The sequence below is a fragment of the Budorcas taxicolor genome, chromosome 5 (assembly GCF_023091745.1).
Source record: "Budorcas taxicolor isolate Tak-1 chromosome 5, Takin1.1, whole genome shotgun sequence".
Taxonomy (NCBI): Eukaryota; Metazoa; Chordata; class Mammalia; order Artiodactyla; family Bovidae; genus Budorcas; species Budorcas taxicolor.
In genome coordinates this window covers 36,253,225-36,274,506 of record NC_068914.1, presented here as the reverse complement: position 1 = coordinate 36,274,506, position 21,282 = coordinate 36,253,225, and the positions used below count along the sequence as shown (strand labels likewise).

Genomic DNA, 21,282 nt, shown 5'->3' with positions numbered 1-21,282 from the left:
ACCCATATAGATGGAATCATATAGTATTATCCACCTGTGACTGGCTTATTTCACTTAGCTTGCACTAAAGGTTCATCTTTATTCTAGCATGTCAGAATTCCCTTCCTTTTTAAGGCTGAATAATATTCCATATTTTGTTAATCCAGTCATCTGTCAATGGACATTTAGGTCATTTCTACCTTTTTTCTTATCTAGACCATTTCCCTTTGGCACACAGACCCAATGGTATCCAAAAACTATTCTCTTCCACAAAACTAATGCATTGCACTTGAACTTCACTCAGAATTAAAACAAGTCCTCCAAACAGAAATCTGCAGTGTTTCATCATTTGTGTGTGGTGGTTCTCAGCTCCTCGGCATCTCAAGGAGGAAATGAGCTAACCCAATAAAGGTTATCGGCCTGGGGATGACTTCCCTGATGGTGCAGTGGTTAAGACTCCACACTCTGAATGCAGACAGCATGAGTTCGATCCCTGGTCAGGGAACTACAGTCCCGCATACCTCATGCCCCCACCTCCCCCCAGAAAAAGCGTCATCTGCCTGGGACATAGTATGCACTCGGCAAAAGTCAGCCATCGAGAAGTTTGGAAGGAGGAAGGAGCAGGATGGAGGAACTGGTTTTGGGAGTTGGCTCAGAAAAGACCCAGGGGTAGGATCCCTTGGAGGGGAAGAGACAGACATGAAAAGGAGAGGATTAGCCCTTGTTTCATGTCCCCTGCCGTCCTGTGTTGCTCACAGCTAAGCCCACTGCTGCTCTGACCCACGACTCTGTCCTCTGTTCCTGGATCAGTTTTAATGGAGCAGCGAATGCTTAATTGCACTCATACCCTCCAACCTGGATTCAGCGCCCCCGGGATGCTGCAGGGCTGGCCTCCGTGCCTGAGTCACAGCTCCCCGGCCCTGGACTCCTGTCCCCAGAGCTGCACTTTGGTTAGGTTCCCACCATCAGACTCCCCCTGAGGATTATTGGTACTGACCTTACGTGTCACCAAGCATCATTCAGGTCCAGAAGGCTGTAGGAGCACCCAGGGCACATCACCCTGACTGTGAGCCTGGACAGCTTCCTAGAGCTGGTGATGCCTAAGCTGAGGCCTTAAAGGCAAGAGAAAGCGAAGCAGCAAGGAGGGGTGGGGGAGGGGGTTCCCCACATCCTCACCACCCGCCTGGCAGAAGCTGCTAGAGCTGCTCTCAGAACCTGCTCCTCTCCTTGCCAGACCACGTCTTCATGTGGCCCTTGCTCTTTTCTCTCCTCCCCTCTGACTTCCCTCCTTTCTCATTCCCTCCCTTGCTACTGAAATGTAGGCCCTGGGTGTTCCTTGAAGTTGAGACTTCACACGCCCTCCACTGCCTGACTTTTCTCCCAGCGTCCGTGTCTTAGTCTCCTAACCCAGCCTCTCCCGAGGACCAGCACTGTCTTCAGTTTCCGCCAAGCTCTTGTGGTCTCATCCGTCATATCTTCTGGACTCACTCTTCATCTCACTTCCGCTCACCCGCCCCCATGCTGGCTGTATCCTTGCCATGGCTCTAGTTTTATCCCTTCCTCTCCCAAAGCAGTGGTATGGAGACTTCCTAATCCTTGCCTTTGAGCCAGTCATGCTTCCCCTCATCAGACTGCCTGGCTGCCCCATTCTCCCTGGCCACCCGTGTGTTCCTACCTCCTACAGTTGGTTAGGTGTTCCCGCTCTGATCCTTGACAGCTCCAAGGATGCCCAGGTTCTGATGACAGCCTCTTAGTGACTCCCATTGCCTGAAACCAGGTCTCAGACCTCAGCCCATTTTCCCATCTCATCTCCCTCCATCACCCCCTCAACACCTTTGCTTCAGACAAAATGCCCTGCAGGGGCCCCGTGTGTTTTCATTTCCTTTTGGGCTCCCATGGACCTCTAGCTCAGTGCCCTTTCCTCCTGATTCCCCACTCTGCAGGCCCTCAAAAAGGCTCATCTCAGACATCTCTGATTTGAAGAATCAGAATATGTTTTGGTTGGAAGAAACCTCTCCCCTCTGACTTGATCTTTTCCTCCCTATCAGAACACACCGTCTTCTGCCTTACGTTTTAATTAGTCTGGTGTGTCTCTATTTCCCTAGCATCTCTGAGCGGTCAGGGTTCAGGTCCTTTTACCTTTGTAGATGGGTTGCCCCACAGGAGCCGGTACCTATTAGTTACTCAGAAAAGAGGTGCCGAATGAGGTTTCAGTAAGACCCTGGAAACCACCAAATGTAAGTCTCTTCTGACTTCACTCTTAGGAAACCATCTTTAAAAGTAGCATGACATACTAATCAAGGCCAAGAACAAAAATCTAAATTGTGTCCCCGTCAACTGTCCCAAGTAACTCCAAGTCTTGCCCCTCACCTACATCAGTGGGGTGAGGCTAGCTGGACCCTGATTTTGGTAACATTTTCTCCAGATGATGAGAAATCAAATCAGCTATGCCATGTAACATCATCTTTACTTAAAGAACAGCCCACGCTTTAGCAGGACCTCATCAGTAGCACAAAAACCTGTCCAGTGCTAACGTTTGTGTCTCTTGACACTACCTGAAGGTCCGGTTTCTGCTTCCTCCGCGAAAGTTTCCAATTCAGTGAGCATAACCGTGACTGTGCTGGTGGGAGGGCGAGCCTGCCTGGTCCTGCTGGAGCTGCACAGATGGGAAAAGGCAGGTCCCCACATGACCTGGTGAACACTGAATAGTGGCCTTAATGTTGTGGAGCTCCTGGGTTTTGTCTTGCAGAAGTAAAAAATTGCAGAGAGAGGCATTTTTGCTCTTTTAGAGACTGCCCCTCACTGTTGTAAACTGTATATACAGTATAGTGAACATGTTGCTTTTTGTTCTAGTGAGGACAGTGAGAAAGAATAGGATTCAAACAAAGCAAGAAACAGATGAGTTAGGGGACAAAATCTAGCTGGTAAGACACACGGATGCTTCTTGTGTAAAAGAAAAAAAATAGGCTTGTAATTAGACCACTGTCTGTATTCTGCAGAAACATGGGCACTTATTTTTGGATAAAATCTGTTTGTGGCCACACCCTGTGGCATGCGGGATCTTAGTTCCCAGACCAGAGATTGAACCCATGACCCTTGCAGTGGAAGCTAGGAGTCTTAACTGCTGGACCACCAGGAAAACCCTGAAACATGGGAATTTATGAACTCAAGAGCAAGGAGAAAGGCTTCTTAGGGGATTAAGAGGAAAAGACTGTTTAAAATGTTTGACTCTAGGGAGCTAGCACATCTTTAAGCGAAACTCTCAGAGGCCTGAGAATGTAGAGCCTCTTAGGGATAAGGTCATCTATCAGCCCCTCAGCATGCAAATGAGAAATCAGAGGCCAGTGCTCTGACTCCAGGAGAGTGAGGTGCCTGTGGTTATGAACGCAGGTGAACTCACACCCGGGGCCTTGACCCAACCCTTCGTGCTTCTTCTGTAGTACTGTGGATGGAAGGGGTACCGTTAGCTGCTGAGAGAGATTTAGTTGTATGTAGATAGCGTTAATGTGGGCTTTCCCTGGGGGTTCAGTAGTCAAGACTCTGCACTTCCACTGCAGGGGAGGCAGGTTTGATCCCTGATCAGGGAACTAAGATCCCGCATGCTGCATAGCCAAAATAAATAAATACATAAACATTTTAAAAATAACATAGAGTTAGCATGAACAGATAGACACTGGGGTCATTCTCCTCTGCTGACTCCTCTGAAAACACACACGCACACATACCCTACAAGGAGATCAGCTAACTCCCTCCAGGTAGCACAGCCTTGGTAAAAATAGAGCCTCAAGTAGGTGGGCAGAAATACATTGCTTCTAAAGGGAGTTAGTCACTGTTTTTTACCAGTTTTTCTTTGCTCCTATGACTTGGCAACTGAACAACAACAACAAAAAGTATAATAGATACAGGCAAGAATTATAACTTGGACTGACAAACAACAAGCCCGCCAAAAAGCAGATAGAGAATAAAATGAGGGAAATAGTCCATAGTGTAAAATTTAAAAAAAGGAAGAAATGGCATCTTGTATGCATTTATACTTTAAAAAAATGACAGTAATTTAACAAACATCTGTTGAGTGTCTGCTGTGTGCTGGGCATTGTTCTGACCGCTGAGGACCCAGCGCGGAGAAAAAATAGACAAGGATTCCTGCCCTCTGGGAGTTTATATTCTAGGGAGAGACACATCATTCACTACCCTTTTTTTTTTGACTTACAACATTATATTAGTTTCTACTGTACAGCAAAGTGAACAGTTACACATATACATATATCCACTCTTTTTAAAATTCTTTTCCCATATAAATCATTGCCAAGTATTGAGTTCCCTGTGCTACACAGTAGGTCCTTATCAGTTATCCATTTTATATTTAGTAGTGTAAACATGTCCATTCCAATCTCCTAATTTATCCCTTCTCTCTTTTTCCCCCAGTAACTGTAAGTTTGTTTTCTGTGTCTCTGACTCTCTTTCTGTTTTGTGAGTAAGTTCATTTGTACCATTTTTTTTATACCACATACAAGCAATATCGTATGATATTTGTCTTTCTCTGTCTGACTTACTAGTAAAGTACCATTCTTAAGATCCATACCGCCCTCCCAGGTTCTGGTGGAAATTTAACTAAATTGGAAAACTGATAACATCTCTAATCACATATGGGTATGGTTTTAATGAAGATTGCATTTTTGTTTTTTAAGGGAGAAGAAAACGGCTTTCGAGACAGTACTGGAGACCCCCTTTCAGGTAAATGATTGACTTTAAAGGTATCTAGGCATCAGTGCTAGCTAGCATGGCTAAATTCAAGATCATTCGAGAAGGTGTTTATCATTAACTTTCAAAATCTGTATTACCGACTAGAGAAACTTTCCAACCACACGCCATGGTGAACTGCAAAGAAGTCTTGCAGGATTTCACAAAAGCCTACAAGGAATATTTTCTCGTGTTAACCCTCCTTTGCTTGTGCAAGGCACAGCAGGGTTTTTAACTGGATGGCTTTAGGATCTGATGAGGGTCAGAACTGACCCTCCCTCCAAGTTCCAGGAGCCACAGTGTTGGTAGAGAACTTTGTCAGGAGGAAGCAAATGATGGGATGTAGCCAGACCCAGTCACGGTAAGAAGGGCCACTCAGACACCCACTGCCTGCCTTCCATCTCCGCACCTTAGGGAGCCAGGCTATGTGCTGGTCCCCACCATTTTCTGCTTCTAATGTGTTTCACCAGAAAACATTTTAAAATTAATTTTTATTGGAGTATAGTTGCTTTACAATGTCATGTTAGTTTCTACTGTACATAAAGTGAATCAGTTATACATATACATGTATCTCTTCATTTTTAGGTTTCCTTACCATTTAGGTCGCCCCCGAGCGCTGAGTAGAGTTCCCTGAGCAAACAATAGGTTCTCATTAGTTATCTATTTTATATGTAGTATCAATAATGTATATAAATCAACCCCAATCTCCCAATTCCTCCCACTTTTCCCCTTTCCCTCCTTGATGTCCATACATGTGTTCTCTATGTCTATGTCTTTATTTCTGCTTTGCAAATAAGATCATCTATACCATTTTTCTAGATTCCACATAAATGCATTAATATACAAGAAACATTTACTTTGCCTCCACTGCCTCATCCCCCACCCCCTTTTTCTGTTTCTTCATTGTAAGACAGAAACTCTGGCAGTATTAAGGGCCTTCCTTGGTGGTCCAGGGGTTGGCACTTCACACTTCTAGTGCAGGGTTGCTGGTTTGATCCTTGGTCAGAGAATTAAGATCCCCATGTGCCATGTGGCATGGCCCAAAAAATGAAAAAACAAAAAAAAATTGGCAGTATTTAGATTTCTCATTAATTAATCATGGGGAAAATATGGAGTGAGCATTAAAATAAGCTACCAAAATAAAGGGGGAAAAAAAAACCTCGCCAACATTTTAATATATCTTTTAAAACACATATTGAATGACCCAAATCATCAGGGGTTTGTTCATTTCTTTTTTAAAGAAGGATGGGGGTACTCATCAAAGTCTTAGGATATTCTATCATCAATCCCAGGCTGTGCCCAGGTAACCATGCTGAAAATCAGAATTTGCGATGCATAATCAACTTTGATACATGATGTTAGGAGCAGTTTTATCTCTGGGTGATGAGATTCCAGGTGTTTTTTTGTTTTTTTCATTCAACGGATTTTCATTTCTTAAAGACCCACTGTGTGCCAGGCTCTCTGAGGAGGCCAAGTGGCAAAGGTACAATTCTGAAAGACAGAAGTTGGGATGCTGGTTCCCGTTCAGCCACTATCCTGCTCAGCCACTGTCCTACTGTGATTAGAGACATCAGGGAGAAATCGGGCCAGGAGAACGTCCGGTGGCACCTACCCACCAGCTTTCATGGGACAGGCCCAACATCTGGGGTCCCAACCAGGAACCCATGGAACTCGTCTTCCTTGGACCACAGTCCGCCCCTGCTGGAGGCTAAGGCCATGGCTAAGAATTATCCTCATCCACAAATGCTCCAGTGGACACAGGCTCATATTAGAAGCACCTCACTGAGTGAGGTGAAGGAACGGAAAGTATCTTTTCATACAAGCAGAGACAGTTTTAATTTTCTCTTCACTCCGCTGTATTTAAAAAATTTCTAGCATGAGTGGGTATCAGAAAAACCTACCCCCAAAACTTGTATATTCAAACATATATAACACCAATGATCTGGTGTAGGCACATACATATAATGAGTAGTAAAATAACCTAAAAGGTGAACTGTGATGAGCCTGAGTGGTGAGAATGTGAAAATTTTTTTCCTATACTCATCTGAGTTTTTAGATTTTCTGTGACAAGCACATATTTCTTTTCTAATTAAAAAAAATCTATAGTTAAACTTTTTAAAGACTAACATCCTGCCTACCAATGTGAAACGTCAGCTAAAATGAGAATGAATCAAGTAAGTTGGTTAGTAATATCTGTAAACCCTTCCAAGACTCTTATGAGGTCAGGTCATTACTAGATTAATCAAATTACGGTTTGTCTCTAAATGTCTTTACCTGTGTCAAAATGAAATGAAAGATTTTCAGAGAGAACCAACTTTTCACAGTGATAATAGGTAGCATTACCTAGAGCAGAACCCGTGCTGCTGAAGTCAATATCTTTGCCACCTAGCATGATGCTTTGCCCAGAGGAATGTTCAGGTGTTTGGTTGGGGGTGTGTGTGTGTGTGTGTGTGTTTTCCATAAACAAGCAATTGAGAGACATTGACTTCAGGGCTTTGCTCTTGGAAGGTGGGGCAAAAGCAGATCCCCATTATTTCCTCTTTTTTTTTTAATCTAAAGATCTATTTATTTGGCCCCACCGGGTCTTAGTTGCAGCGCACGGGGATACTTAGTTGTGGCATACAAACTCTTTGTTGTGGCATATGGGATCTAGTTCCTTGATTGAACCCAGGACCCCAGCGTTGGGAGTCTTAGCCACTGGACCACCAGGTAAGTCCTGCCGTATTTCCCCTTTGAATGAGAGCAACCACCTAAGTAAGGTTTACTTACTGTTGTACTTGCACAGATTTAGCATTGGCCACAAACCAGGTCTCCTTCAAGTACTTTTGTTGTCCTTCAGTCGCTAATTCATGTCTAACTTTTTGCGACCCCATGGACTTCAGCAGCCAGGCTTCGCTGTCCTTCACCATCTCCCGGAGTTTGCTCAGACTCATGCCCATCGAGTCGGTGTTGCCATCCAACCGTCTCATCCTCTGCTGCTGCTTCTACTCTTGCCCTCAGTCTTTTCCAGCATCAAGGTCTTTTCCAATGCGTCTGCTCTTTTTAGAGATGCCCTTAGAAAAAAGCGTTAATGACAGCTTTGTGGGTTCAGCTATTCACCAGGTGGATACAACAGAAGTAGCGCCGGGTCACATGACTGGCACTGGTCACGTGACTGGCACGCCATCGCACAGGTCCTGAGTGGGATTCAAGCCCCAGGCCTGGCCTGACCGCCCACCCTACCGCCACCACCAGCACCACACCACACTGTCTCCCTACTGGCCAGACCCATCGCCTACGTAGCACACATGTCAGATGCTGGGGTGTCATTCCCGGGGGGTGAAGGTCAGACTTCCAGCTCAGAGTCTCAGGCTGGAACAAAGCCAAAGTCCACCCGCTTCCCCCAGAGTCAGTCTTTGAGCCATTGAAACACTTTTTGCAGACGCTTGCTACTTTCCCCTAATCAGGCCCTTGGTCTAGCCTTACTTAACTCAGAGCCTGGCTTTTATTTAATTCTTAAAATCTGAAAACCTTAGTTATCTGCCATCCAGTTTATATCTAGTTAAAGTAAGCAACGTGTGGAGGATGGAAGGCTCTAAGATAAAAGGAGGGATTCAACCAGAGTGAGAAATGACAGCTGACAGTTTGTAGTCAAGGAGAGAATAAGAATACAGTTCAGAATCAGCTACTGCCAGAAAAATAAAGCCCCCTCGCAGAACCACTGAGTACAGGAGCCAGCCCCCAGGAGTCATAGAAGTTTCACAATGTTTCCATGCAGTTTTTCAAAATGAAAACATTTGGGCTTTAAAAGAGTATGACTCAGTTATAAAAAACAGACAAACAAAAAACTCCTCACAAATTGGAAAGTTAAAAACCTTTTCTAGGGACTTACCTAGCAATCTAGTGGTTAAGACTCTGCGCTCCTAACGCAAGGGGCACAGGTTCGATTCCTGGTTGGAGAACTAAGATCCCACATGCTGCAAGGGGAAGATGATATAAAAAAAAAGATATGTCGATTCTGTAAACTACAGAAATTAAAACAAATAAATAATTTTAAAAACCAAAAAAACAAATAATAACCTCTTGTTCTCCCCTCTGGTGGCACTATTTATCACTTGGACCATGACTCCCTCCCTACCTCTTCACAGTTACCAGGTTTTCAGGACTTGACTTTCTGACCACCTTGCATAATTCAGCACTTGCCTCTTCCAAACCTAATTTCCCTATAGAAGTGAATGTGCAAAAAGATTTTCTTTTTTTTTCAACTGAGGTCTATACAGTGACACTTAGTAAATATGTTGTGTCACGTAATTTCAGAATGCAAGCTCACGTAAAATTCTCTGCTAAATTTTAACCTGGGTCCTTTCTTGTGTGTGTGTTTTGTTTTGTTTTTAAACATACCTTCTATGCCTCAGTGTTGTGTGATGACAGAGTGGCCCAGTGTGATTTACTTGCCAAGATCCATCCAATTTGTCAGTTAGATTTCCTAGTGCTGCTGCCAACTTGATGTCTTCTTAAAAGGGTGTTTCAGAGAGGGAAAATGAAATCACATTGTTTTTCCCTTTGGTTAAGAGATCAAACACCCACCAAAAGCCCTGGGGTCAGTTTCTTAGTAGATAAAAATAATTCTTCACCATTTTCAAGCTCAGAGCAAATAATTACCTCTGATGAGTCATGTGGTATGCACGCACCCCAGTGATCTCGCAAAGCCGTAAACTGGCATTTTAAATATGTTTATTTCTAGCCGTGTTAGAAATTACACACAGAAAAAAGCGTGAATTTACACCATTAACAAACATAACTATGGAAGTATTTGACAGTACTTTGACACTTGCTGGTATTTTCCAAATCTCATAATTTATAGACACCCAGGAGTTATTTTAGTTATTTTAGAATAGAACATGTTTTGCTATTTGCGAAGCTGCCAGTATAAAATGTTTACTATTTAATTGTTCGTGCCAACTGAAGACCTGGTTATCATGGGGAACATTATTGTAAATGATTTGAGAGCCTGCAGTGGCACTGAGCGCTGTGGAGGGAAACACCTGTGTGGTAATAGCTCCCAAAAAGCCAGGGTGTGCAAGATAAAACGGCACCTCCCCTGCAGGGAGACGCATTAAGTCAATCTGTGATCCACTGCCAGCACCCCGACTGGAGCCATTTTCCAGGCTCAGCCAATCACGACCCTTGTGAGCTCTGCATCTTGTTCCAATTCACAATTAACTGTTAATTGACCAGCATTTTATGGTCTGCCAGCCGCCAGCTTGAGAGTACTGCATCTCTGGACGTGAACTGTTTCTTACTTTGTTTGAAATGACATGGACATATCTTGTCACTGAGCATGCTTGATTTCTGAACTCTTCTTTAAGGTGTGATGTAAAAGGTGTGTGAGATGAAGAATAGTGGAAGAAGGGGGAAAAAAAAAACCCTAGGAAAACCCATTCTTCTGCTTGTGAGTGTGCGGAAATATTATCCACAAACTCCCAATCACCAACCACACACTGTATTCTTCAAAGAATCTACTTTTGCTGGCCCATCTGATTGAGAACTTCCTCAGTAGATATGGTTTAAGGCAATGGTTTTCAACCCTGCTGCACATGAGAATTTCCAAGAGAGCTTAGAAAACTTCCCGTGCCCGGCCTGTACCCCAGACCAATTAAATAAGGATCTTGGTGGTGGAACCAGACATCAGGATTTTGTAATCTCCGCAGGGGAGAGTGGGGTGGGGCGGGGGCGGAGAGTTCCATCTTTAGCCAAGGTTTGGGAACTACTGCTTTATTTATTCATCCATGCCTGTCATGCATGGGATCTTAGTTCTCCAACCAGAGATCAAACCCGCACGCCTGCACTGAAAACTCAGAATCTTAACCACTGAACCACCAGGAAAGCCCTGAGAACTACCACTGTTATGGTTCCTCACCTGCAGCTACTAATGCTTTGTTGCACTGCTGCTAAGTCGCTTCAGTCGTGTCCGACTCTGTGCGACCCCATAGACGGCAGCCCACCAGGCTCCCCCGTCCCTGGGATTCTCCAGGCAAGAACACTGGAGTGGGTTGCCATTTCCTTCTCCAATGCATGAGAGTGAAAAGGGAAAGTGAAGTTGCTCAGTTGTGTCCGACTCTTCGTGACCCCATGGAATGCAGCCCACCAGGCTCCTCCGCCCATGGGATCTTCCAGGCAAGAGTACTGGAGCGGGGTGCCATTGCCTTCTCCAACTACCATGAACTAGGATAAGGCTTTAAGGGATGGCTTCACTTAATCCTCTCCACAACTTTATGAAATTCAGTCCTCTCAGTTGTTCAGAGAGGGAGGACGTGGCCATAGCAAGCTGAGTAACCTGTCCAAGCTGCATGCCTGCACAGCGTCGGCTTGTATCAATAGTTGGTCAGCATGCCTCTAAAGCTCATGAGGCTCTCTCTGTGGCACATGGTGTACTCCTTCTCCATAGCAACCAGTCACCCTTCTTCTGCCTTGTATATACGCAGCACAAGAAACCTTTCAGTTTGTCTGAACCTTTCTAGATAACTCTTCATATGCTGCCCAGAAGTTTCTGATTCTCTGTGTCATGTTTTTCATTAAGTAGATTTACTCAGCAGACATTATTGAGTGCCCACTGTGTGCCTGGAGTTAAGTGGAGACACTAGACATCTAAGTCCCTTTCGTCTTAGACCTTATATACTAGTTGGGAGTGACAGACAGTAAACACAAGTAATTACATATGGTGGTAGGTGCCTTGAGGAAAATAAATGAGTGTACAGTGGGGTTTGCCTGCAAGGAAAGGATGCTGTGTTAGCTAAGAAGGTGCACCAAGATCTAAACAGTGCAAAAGAGCCAGCCATGTGGAGATCTGAGAAAGGAGGACTTCAGGGGGAAGACCCAGCTGGTGCAAAGGTCCTGAGCCAGGGTGGAGTATATGTTCCAGGGACAAGGGTGGGCAGTGAAGGGCACTTGAAAAGGGAATGAGCTGGGAGGTGTCAGCAGAGGCCAGATGACACAATGACACACTCTTTTTTTCCCCCCCATTCTACTTAAAAAAAAATTGTAAAACCTAACACCCTTAAATAACATTTATATAAGACTTGACAAGAATGCTTTCATCTCATTTAATTCATGAGATAAAAGAATATTATATTATCATCTCCATTTGATAGATGAGGAATCTCAAGTCCAGGGATATTAAATGCCATTTCAAGCCCTGGAAAGCTGGGGCACCAGGGTTTGAGAAGGCCCGTCTGATGCAGCTGATTGAGGATTATGCATGTGAAGCAGCGGTCCCCAACCTTTTTGGCACCGGGGACTGGTTTTGTGAAAGAGTTTTTCCACCATCTGGGGGTGGGAGTCGGGGATGGTATCAGGATGATTCAAGTACATTACATTTATTGTGCACTTTATTTCTAATATTATTCCATCAGCTCCACCTCAGATCATCAGGCATAAGATCCCAGAATTTGGGACTCCTGATAAAAAGGGCACAGTGCAGGGCCAGTTATATATTAATAAATATATAACATTTATATATAACATTAAATATATAGCATTTAATAAATAACAATTACTGTGGTGATAAAAATCACTGAGAAATTTGGCCCTTCCTCCACTGACAAATTCTTCCTTAGTTCAAGCCAGGACTCAGACTAAACTTACAGAAGGCAAGTCCTTCCAGGGTTTTGGCCTCTAAGAAGTTATTATGAATTAATGGTGCAATCCGTTCTTGTTTTTCATCAGTGGAAAATATGCAAGTTAAGTGTCAAAACATGACAAGCAAGGAGCCTACTTGTTAGAGAATCTAAGTGAATTTTTATACATAACTGACTTCTCTCTCCTCAATAACACTCTCCTTTCCTTCCCCCAAATCTAGAATCAATCTGTCTTTTGTATTTTTCTGTTAACAGCCAACAGACACCAGTAAATTCTCTTTCCTTTGCTAGTAATTGTCTCTTCACATCCTAAAATGCATCACACAGTAATAAGAAACCTACCTTGTCTCCGGAGGAGAAAAAACAATTCTCATTCATTCATTTAGTAAACAGTTTTTGAGTTTATCCTGTACGGATATCCTGAGCTTGCCACTGAGTAGCATCCAATAATAATCCCATTTCCCCCCTATTTCTTAGGAAAACTTCTTTGGTTCTAAATGTTTCTCTTCCCATGATTTTTCTTAGCCCAAAGCATCAGCCATTCTTTCCTTGCATGCACACGAATACATGATAGGTGTTTACAGGAGGGCAGGACAAAATGTATTTCATAGGGGAAAAAAAAGTTTGTCTGCTTAAATCCTCAGAGAACTAATTATAGTTTATGATTCAAAAGGCAACTTTAAATTCATGACTGTTGGCAGTTTGTGTAGATTCCAGTTGGGAAAATGGCTTAACATGTGTGTCACTGAAAATAAAAAAGGAAAGAATAGATTTTTGACACATCATGCTTTTAAAACACACTGATAAATGGATGGTGGTGGTGTTCAGAGAAACAGAAGCTTCTCATACACTAGAAGGCTTAGAGGAGCTTCACAGAAACCGTAACGATTTTCATTCTTCTTGACACTAAAGGAGAAAACATTGCTAAAACCCTGAGTCTTATGCAGGTAATACAGGGCAGACCTTCAGAAAGCAATACATTTCATTCTGGACTTAGAGATATAAATTGTTTATTTTTCTGTGACATTTAAAAAATATATTTTAAGTATCCAAACAAACATACTAACTATAGAAAATTAGGACCATCCATTGTTAACATTTTTATGCATACTTCTAGATTTTTCCTATGCCCATGAATGTGTGTATAATATATGCTTTATGCGGATAAAAATGACTGTATTATTTTGTTTTTACAAAAACTGAATTATACATACCCTTTGGTAAACTGCTTGTTTTTCTACTTGACAGATTATTATTTTGACTGAACTTTTTTTCTGTATACCCACCTTTATTTTTTTAATTAATTTATTTTTAATTGAAGGATAATTGCTTTACAGTATTAACGTTGGTTTCTGCCCTACATCAACATGAATCAGCCATAGGTGTACATATGTCCCCTCCCTCTTGAACCTCTGTCCCACTTCCCACCCCACCCCACCTCTCTAGGTTGTTACCGAGCCCCGATTTGAGTCCCCTGGATTTTGACCCTACTTTTATATAAGGGCAAAGAAAATTGCACAGTTTCCCCCTTGTATGCAAAAGCCACCTTCAATGTTAGAAAGCTCTTTATAAATAAATTTCTGTCCCATCATGGAGCTAAAGTCTTGCTTCCAGATACACCACACCATTATTAATGGAACAGAAGAATAACTCTCACTATGTTACACAGAAATGGAATTCAACATTTTAGAACTCTAAGATGTGTACACATTGCAGAAGGATATGGATCCTTTTTCAGGGCCCTGAAGGTGCAACAACAAAGATCATATGGAATATCTCCCTGCAAGGCAAAGTCAGGAGATGCCAACACAACGATGAGACTCTGGGTGAGACGGCATTGCAGGCAGAGCCAGGGGTTTTAATGAAGGGGTGCTTCTGAGGTGGGTTTCATAGGATAGATAAGTTCAGTAGCTGAGGGGAATTTCAATGAGAGGAATTCAGTGAGAGGGAGAGAGAAAGAAGAGAGATAACTGATCAGAGAGAAAACATCAGAAAAGTCATGGAGGAAATCTTTATTTTCCACCTATGCAATTGACAGATATTTTTTAAAGTGTTACTTGGTGCTAACAAAGGTCAGCTGAGATATGCACCATCACTATTCTCTGTTTGGAGTGTAAATTGGTACAACATTTATTTCTGGAAAGCAGTTTAGGATATATGCACTGTTAGCCTTAAGATGGTCATACTTTTCAGCCTAATAGTGCCATTACTGGAGAGATAATTAAAGAGGTGGCCAAAAATTTAGATGTAAGGGTCTGCATCAAATTGTTACCCATAATCATGCAACTATGGGGAAACCCTCGATGTTCAAGTTTACACAAAATTCATAACTGAATATAATTTTTACATGTTCTACACTGAGCTTGTATTTTTTTCCTTTTCATTTTATTAAACTTTGAAACAAAGAAAATACAGGTTGTCTATTCAGGAAGTGAGTAGTCCCCCTTCTCTGGAGCCCAGATTATATTCAAGGAAGTCAAGGGAAATAAGATGGGAAGAGAGGTATGGAGAGCTTCCAGGGGAGATTGGGACCCTGGTAACTGGTTGGATAGAGAAAAAAAGTCTATAACGATGCTGAAGAATTGCAGGTGTCATTAGGGGACTTGAGGTGCTTTGGGTGCACAGTAGGAGAAATGTAAGTACTGTATTGGGCCCTTTGAGTTGAAGATGTCATCTGAACATCAAGAGATGCTTTCTAGTAGTCATTTCTGGAGCCCAGGTGAGCTGGCAGTGTTGGCCATTCATTTATTCACTGAATCTATGTTGGTTAAGTGTTTGCTGTGTGTCAAGAGCTGTATTAGATCCTGCAGTTGCAAAAAGAAAGTGTCTTCCATCCTAGTGGGAGATCTTTGTAGAGGTTGGGAGCAGAGAAGACCAAAGGGACACAGTGCAGAAGAGGAAAGCTTTGGGCTAAGAACAAGACTAGAGCACCTCCTTGTAACTCCCAGGGACTTGGCAGTGAGACAGGCTGGGATCGCAGAGTGTCTCTGGCAGACAAGAAAAGGGATGTGGCCGGGACAAGGTAGGATGTGCTTGGGGATAAGGGGCTTGAGTTCTCGGAAAAGAGTCTTCAGTGCAATAGACAGTGTTCAAAGGGGCACAAGAGTCTTGGGCTCAGTTCTAGAGGCAGGCAGGCCCAAGGGGTGTGATGTGATGGGGGCATTAGCAGCAGCAGGGGGTCCAGGAGATCCTCCAAGCCAGGTGGGGATCTGCTTCTCTGGATTTATCTACCCCATCAGAACTGGACTCTGGTCCGCAGGTGGGGCATGGGGAACTGGGTCTGGTCTCTACAGGGTTGGCAAGAATGGGGCTGGTCAGATGCTGCTCAAAGCCAAAGAAAGTAAAGATTAATAACATGGTGAGGCATTGTAGGCAACAGGTTTTGATTTCTCCTTTTAGAAGTTTAATAGTAAATTGGGACTTGCCCAGCAGTCCAGTGGTTAAGACTCTGAGCTTTTACTGCAGGTTGTGTGGGTTCCATCCTGGTTGGGGAACTAAGATCCCATATGCCATGTGGTGTAGCCCCCCAAAATAATAACAAATATTTTTAAAACAGTAAGGAAATGAAGAGTAATAGAAAGTCCTTCAGTGAATTATAAACCAGAGAGTGGCAGTTTGAGGTTCTTATTTTTTATGATAGAGGAGCTATATACCTATCTGTGGAGAAAGGAAAGAGAATCAGTAGAGATGGGCGTCTGGAGGTGAGGGAAAAGAAAGGAGGTATTTGACGAAACAAATCATGGGGAAGGTAGGAAGAGGTGGCCTCAAAGGGGTAAGTGAAGCTTGGCAAAGGGGAGGGTTGCTGCGATAATACGTCGGCTCAGTGCTGAACAATATGTTTGTTCATGTAATACATGGGTTTCATTATTGTAGAAATATAAACACCACTAGAGAAAGTTTGGAGAATAGAAGCATAACCCCAGGTGGTGCAGTGGTAAAGACTCTGCCTGCCAGTGCAAGAGACACAAGTTCCATCCCTGGATCAGGAAGATCCCCTGGAGGAGGCATGGTAACGCACTCTAATATTCTTACCTGGAGAATCCCATGGACAGAGGAGCCTGGTGGGCTACAGCCCATGGGGTCACAAAGAGTCAGACACGACTGAGCACACAGCTCACACCTAAGCATACCCCAACATACACACTGAGAAAGTTTGGAAAATAAAAACATAATCCTACGTTAACCACAGAAGCTATGATTGCTTTTGTATATTTCCTTCCACGGTAATATTAACAGACACTTTTCCCATGGTTTTAATCAGAGTACATAAATGCCTTGCTGCTGCTGCTGCTCCTGCTGCTAGGTCGCTTCAGTCGTGTCTGACTCAGTGCGACCCCAGAGACGGCAGCCCACCAGGCTCCCCTGACCCTGGGATTCTCCAGGCAAGAACACTGGAGTGGGCTGCCATTTCCTTCTTCACATAAATGCCTTACATCTTGCATTTTTCACTTAACATGACAGCATACACATTTTCTAGGTTGCTATATAGTTTTTATAATTTCTTAAATAATATTCCTTCAAATAGTAACAATAATTTATTTCACTAGTCCCCTAACTTTGATTTTAAGGTTTTTTTAAATGTATAATAAGAGTAAGACTATAATAAAAAATGTTCCAGTACATACATATTTTAGAGGATCTCCTTTGGCTGGATTCTCAGAAGTTATATTAGTAGGTCCAAGTATGAGCATAATTCTCATGGTTTTTGTTATCTTTTACTTTGTATTTGCCTCAGATTTTCTAGTTCTCAATTTTATAATAACCAGAGTGATTCCTTTTTTTTTTTCTTTTCTCCAAATGTTTTAATTTCCTAAGTTGGGCAGTCCACACAGTTCAGTGTAGAAAAAGGCATCATAACCTCCCAGAATTTTCCAAGCCAGTGATCTTTAGTGTTGCCTTTGATGGTTAAATATTCCCAGTGAGAGGGGCTAGGAAATTCAGTGCAGTTGCAGAGTTTTAATTCACTTGGGTTGCTGTGCAGACCCCGCTTACACCTGTACTCTGAGTTCTCTCTTGCCTACTAACCTCTTCCCTCTAACCTATTTACTGCTTACCTACTAGCTTCATCCTCTGCTCACATGGCAGATCCTGCAGGGAGGCCAGAGATGATGCATGGGAAGGTGGCCCTTCCTCTGTGCTGGGGCTGCTTTTCTTGGTGAAAGCAGTCATGTCCAACCCTTCACGACCCCATAGACTATAGCCTGCCAGGCTCCTCTGTCCATGGAATTCTCCAGGCAAGAATACTAGCGCGGGTAGCCATTCCCTTCTCCAGGGGATCTTCCCAACCCAGGGATCGAACCTGGGTCTCTAGGATTGCAGGCAGATTTTTTTTATCATCTGAGCCACCAGGGATGCCCCCTTCTTGGGGAGGCTGAGCTCAAAGTCACCCACTCACCCAGCCTGCTGCACACACCTCAGGGTATTGGCTCCACTTCAAAGGCAGCCCTGTGTGTTAAAAAAAAAAAAAAAAAAAACACATAAATAAAGGCAAAGCCATGATAAGGTAGACATAAATCTGAAAAGTCTGGCATTATCAGTTATCACTTATTTTCAAATATGCATTTGGAGTGGATATTCCAGTTTGGGGTTGTACATGTATTTTTTTTTTTTTTTAATAAAGACCTTTTGAAGAATTGTGTAATACTTTACACTCTGACATGCTGTGCTTGACCTTAAAAAGCTGACAAGGCTGACTTGTAATTTGGAAGGGGCAAGAGGGTTGAGGAGCAGGTGAGAATGGGCTGGTTTCTCCTGGGATGGCTGAGTCCAACCCCCCTGGACTGGCTATCTGCCCATGGAAAGAGCTCTGCTTTTTGGAGCCCTTATCTGGCCGGCAGGCTCACAAACACACAGCCTGGGGAGACAGACAGTCTCAGAAAGGAACACTGGCTTTATGAAGTCTTGCCACTGCTTCCAGCAGAGCAGCTCTTCTTGACCACAAAGAACAAGGCGTTATTGGTGAATATGTAGAAGTGAGTATCCTGAAATAGATGCTGTGCTCACCCTAATGCTATGAGCAATTCAGTAGGAAAATAAAGGACTGAAGAGATAAGCATGTGTCCAGGGCCTCTTGCTGACACATGTACCCTGTGCTTTACCCTGCAGATGTGAGCAAGGATGTGTCCTGCACGGAGACCTGTTCCTGTCCCTCCTGTTCGCTGCAAGTCCCCACCATCAGCGACTTGCTCAATGACCAGGACTTACTAGATGTGATCAGGATAAAGCTGGATCCCTGTCACCCAACAGTCAAAAACTGGAGGAATTTTGCAAGCAAGTGGGGCATGCCCTACGATGAGCTGTGCTTCCTGGAGCAGCGCCCGCAGAGCCCCACCCTGGAGTTCTTGCTCCGGAACAGTCAGAGGACGGTGGGCCAGCTGATGGAGCTCTGCCGGCTATACCACCGGGCCGACGTGGAGAAGGTGCTGCGCAGGTGGGTGGATGAGGAGTGGCCCAAGCGGGGGCGTGGAGAGCACCCCAGGAACTTCTAGCCTCGGCTCCTTCTCACTGGCCTCTCGGACACTGAAACACGCGCAGTTTAAGGAGCAATGTGAATCTGTTCTTTTTCTTCTCTTTTCCCACATTGTGCTGTGTGCAGGATCTTAGTTCCCTAGCCAGGGATCGAAACCATGGTGCCTGCCCTGGGAGCGTGGAGTCTTAACCACTGGACCACTGGGGAAGTCCTGACTCTGTTCTTTTCCAGGTTTAGGAGAAGGGCCCAGAGCCATGGACGCTGGTTTTCCCCAGAGCTGGCAGTTTTGTGGAGGGGTCGGGTATGTTTTTGGTGGTGGAATTTCCTTTAGTTTTGCACATCTGTTTTAATTTAATATTTGAATCTGGAATTGGGGAAAATGTGTTGTAAGCTCCTACGGGGACCACGGCCAAATCTATAATTGGAATGGATTCATGCCATGATGAAAATAAAAGTTCCCCTCAATACTGAAGATTGAGATTGGAACTAAGATGGTTGATGGCCCCTAAAAGTCATCATCCGCAAGATCAAGATCCCGGATGAGTATTGACACTCCCACAGCTTAGAAGAAAACCACAGAGAGCAGTCACCCTTTACTCTGTTACTCTTTTTGTTACAAAGTGCGTAAGTGAACTTACAGGTTACTGGCATTATGCAGTGATACACTCTAGGACACAGGTGCCCTCTTTCTCATTCAAGCACTTGCATAATCTGGATGCTGTCAAAGAGGTCTTTGCCTGAGTATTTTTGAAAGAAATGTTTATTAAAACAGTTGGTTATTGGGAAGACAAAGTCAGGAATTAGCAGGGTAATAAGGACCACCACGGGAAAGGTATTGACAAAGAGTTGGCCCTCCCAGTATCCTTGCCTTTTCAAAAGTTAATTTAATATTTATTTCTATGTCTTTTCTATCAGGTCAAGTGTTTTGCCCCAGAGAGAAAGCTCAGTTGAGAAATAAATAAAAATCTGGGGAGGGAGGAGGGGTTCAGGATAGAAGGGACACATGTATGCCTGTGGTCAGTTCATATTAATGTATGGCAAAATCCATCACAATATTGTACAGTTCAGATATTGTATATCACAATTCAGCCCATAGGTGAAAGGCAACCCCCTCTAAAACCTACTATCTCAGCTTAAGACAGAGCCTCAGTATGACCCAGCACATTAGCCAAGAAAGAGAAATCTTTAATGATGATATTGGAAGGGGAGCTGTGCTTTAAAATCCAAATTTTAGAGGATTTAAAACCAAATGAAAGATTAGATCCAAAGAATATCCAGAATTCTTGTTTGATGGTTTACTGTGGAAGGTGTAGAGGATGGGAGGGAAGCCTTGGTTTACTTGACAGTTTCATAAAAGTGCTATTTGGTTTTGGCTGTAGGCTTAGAAAATTAAGGTACTTCATCCAGTTTGGGAGGATTCTGCATAAATCCCTGGCTAAAAGAAGCCAAAGTGGTGACTAACATTGATAGGAGTACCAGAAAGATTAGGATTAACTCAAAGTTATTTTCTAAACCACTGACATTTTTTCCCCACTGTTTACAGCAGTTACAGAGGTTGCTGGTATGTAGTCATCAAATGTTATCTCTAAACTTGCAAAATTACTGTAGAGACCCACCGATCACTGCCGATTTAGTCAGTGTTAGTCACACCTAGTCAGATTTAGCAGATAAATGCCAAGTTTATCAAAAGATGTACTTAAAGCAGCAGTCAGAAATAAAAGGTAAATTTTAAAAACTGAGTTCTTTCGCAACTTGATGTCCAATGGGGTGGTTGTTACATGTTGATTGTCTGCCGTGTTCTTGGCACTGTACAGAACATCTGATTTTGTACCACGTTTGAGATCCCAGGTGGAGCAATGGTGAAGAATCTATCTGCCTGCCAGGGCAGAAGACGCAAGAACTCGGGTTCTATCCCTCGGTCGGGAAGCTCCCCTGGAGGAGGAAATGGCAGCCCTCTCCAGTATTCTTGCCTGGAGAATCCCATGGACAGAGGAGCCTGGCGGGCTACAGTCCATAGCGTCACCAAGACTCGGACACGACTGAGCATGCACAAGCACGTACACGTGGTGTTTTCGTTGGGCTGCGTGTGACGTGTTCTCATATGTTAGCCCAAAATGTACTATGGGAAAGTGCGGATGAGCCTTTCACATTTATTATGGACATTTAGAGTAATGGAACCAAAAGGGTGCGCTTATTTAGTGTTTTGTGGTTCCAGACCCTCAAGTCAGAGGGTCATCTCTCCTTGGATCCTGACACCCCTTTGTGATAGGAGGAGGGGGTCCCAGCATGACAAATGTCCTGGACACATTTCCAAATTTCCAAACTGCAGATTTCAATCTCAAAGCTGACTTTTTTTCCAAGTTTTTTTTTTTTTAATGTGGACCATTTTTAAAGCATTTTGAATTTAAAATTTGTTTTTACTGCATTTTTTATGATACTGTTCTATGTTTTGGTTTCTTGGCCAAGAAGTGTGTGGGA

General features: G+C 43.5%; 1 protein-coding gene across 1 annotated transcript in view; it reads left to right on the top strand.

The window, feature by feature from the left end:
- Window positions 1–18,823, top strand: part of EDARADD (EDAR associated via death domain) — a 45,780-nt gene extending 26,957 nt beyond the window's left edge. The window contains exons 5-6 of the mRNA XM_052640525.1: window positions 4,668–4,713; window positions 18,441–18,823. Of these exons, the coding sequence (XP_052496485.1) occupies window positions 4,668–4,713; window positions 18,441–18,823 (429 nt within the window). The remainder of the gene's footprint in view (window positions 1–4,667; window positions 4,714–18,440) is intronic.
- The last annotated feature ends 2,459 nt before the right edge of the window (window positions 18,824–21,282 follow it).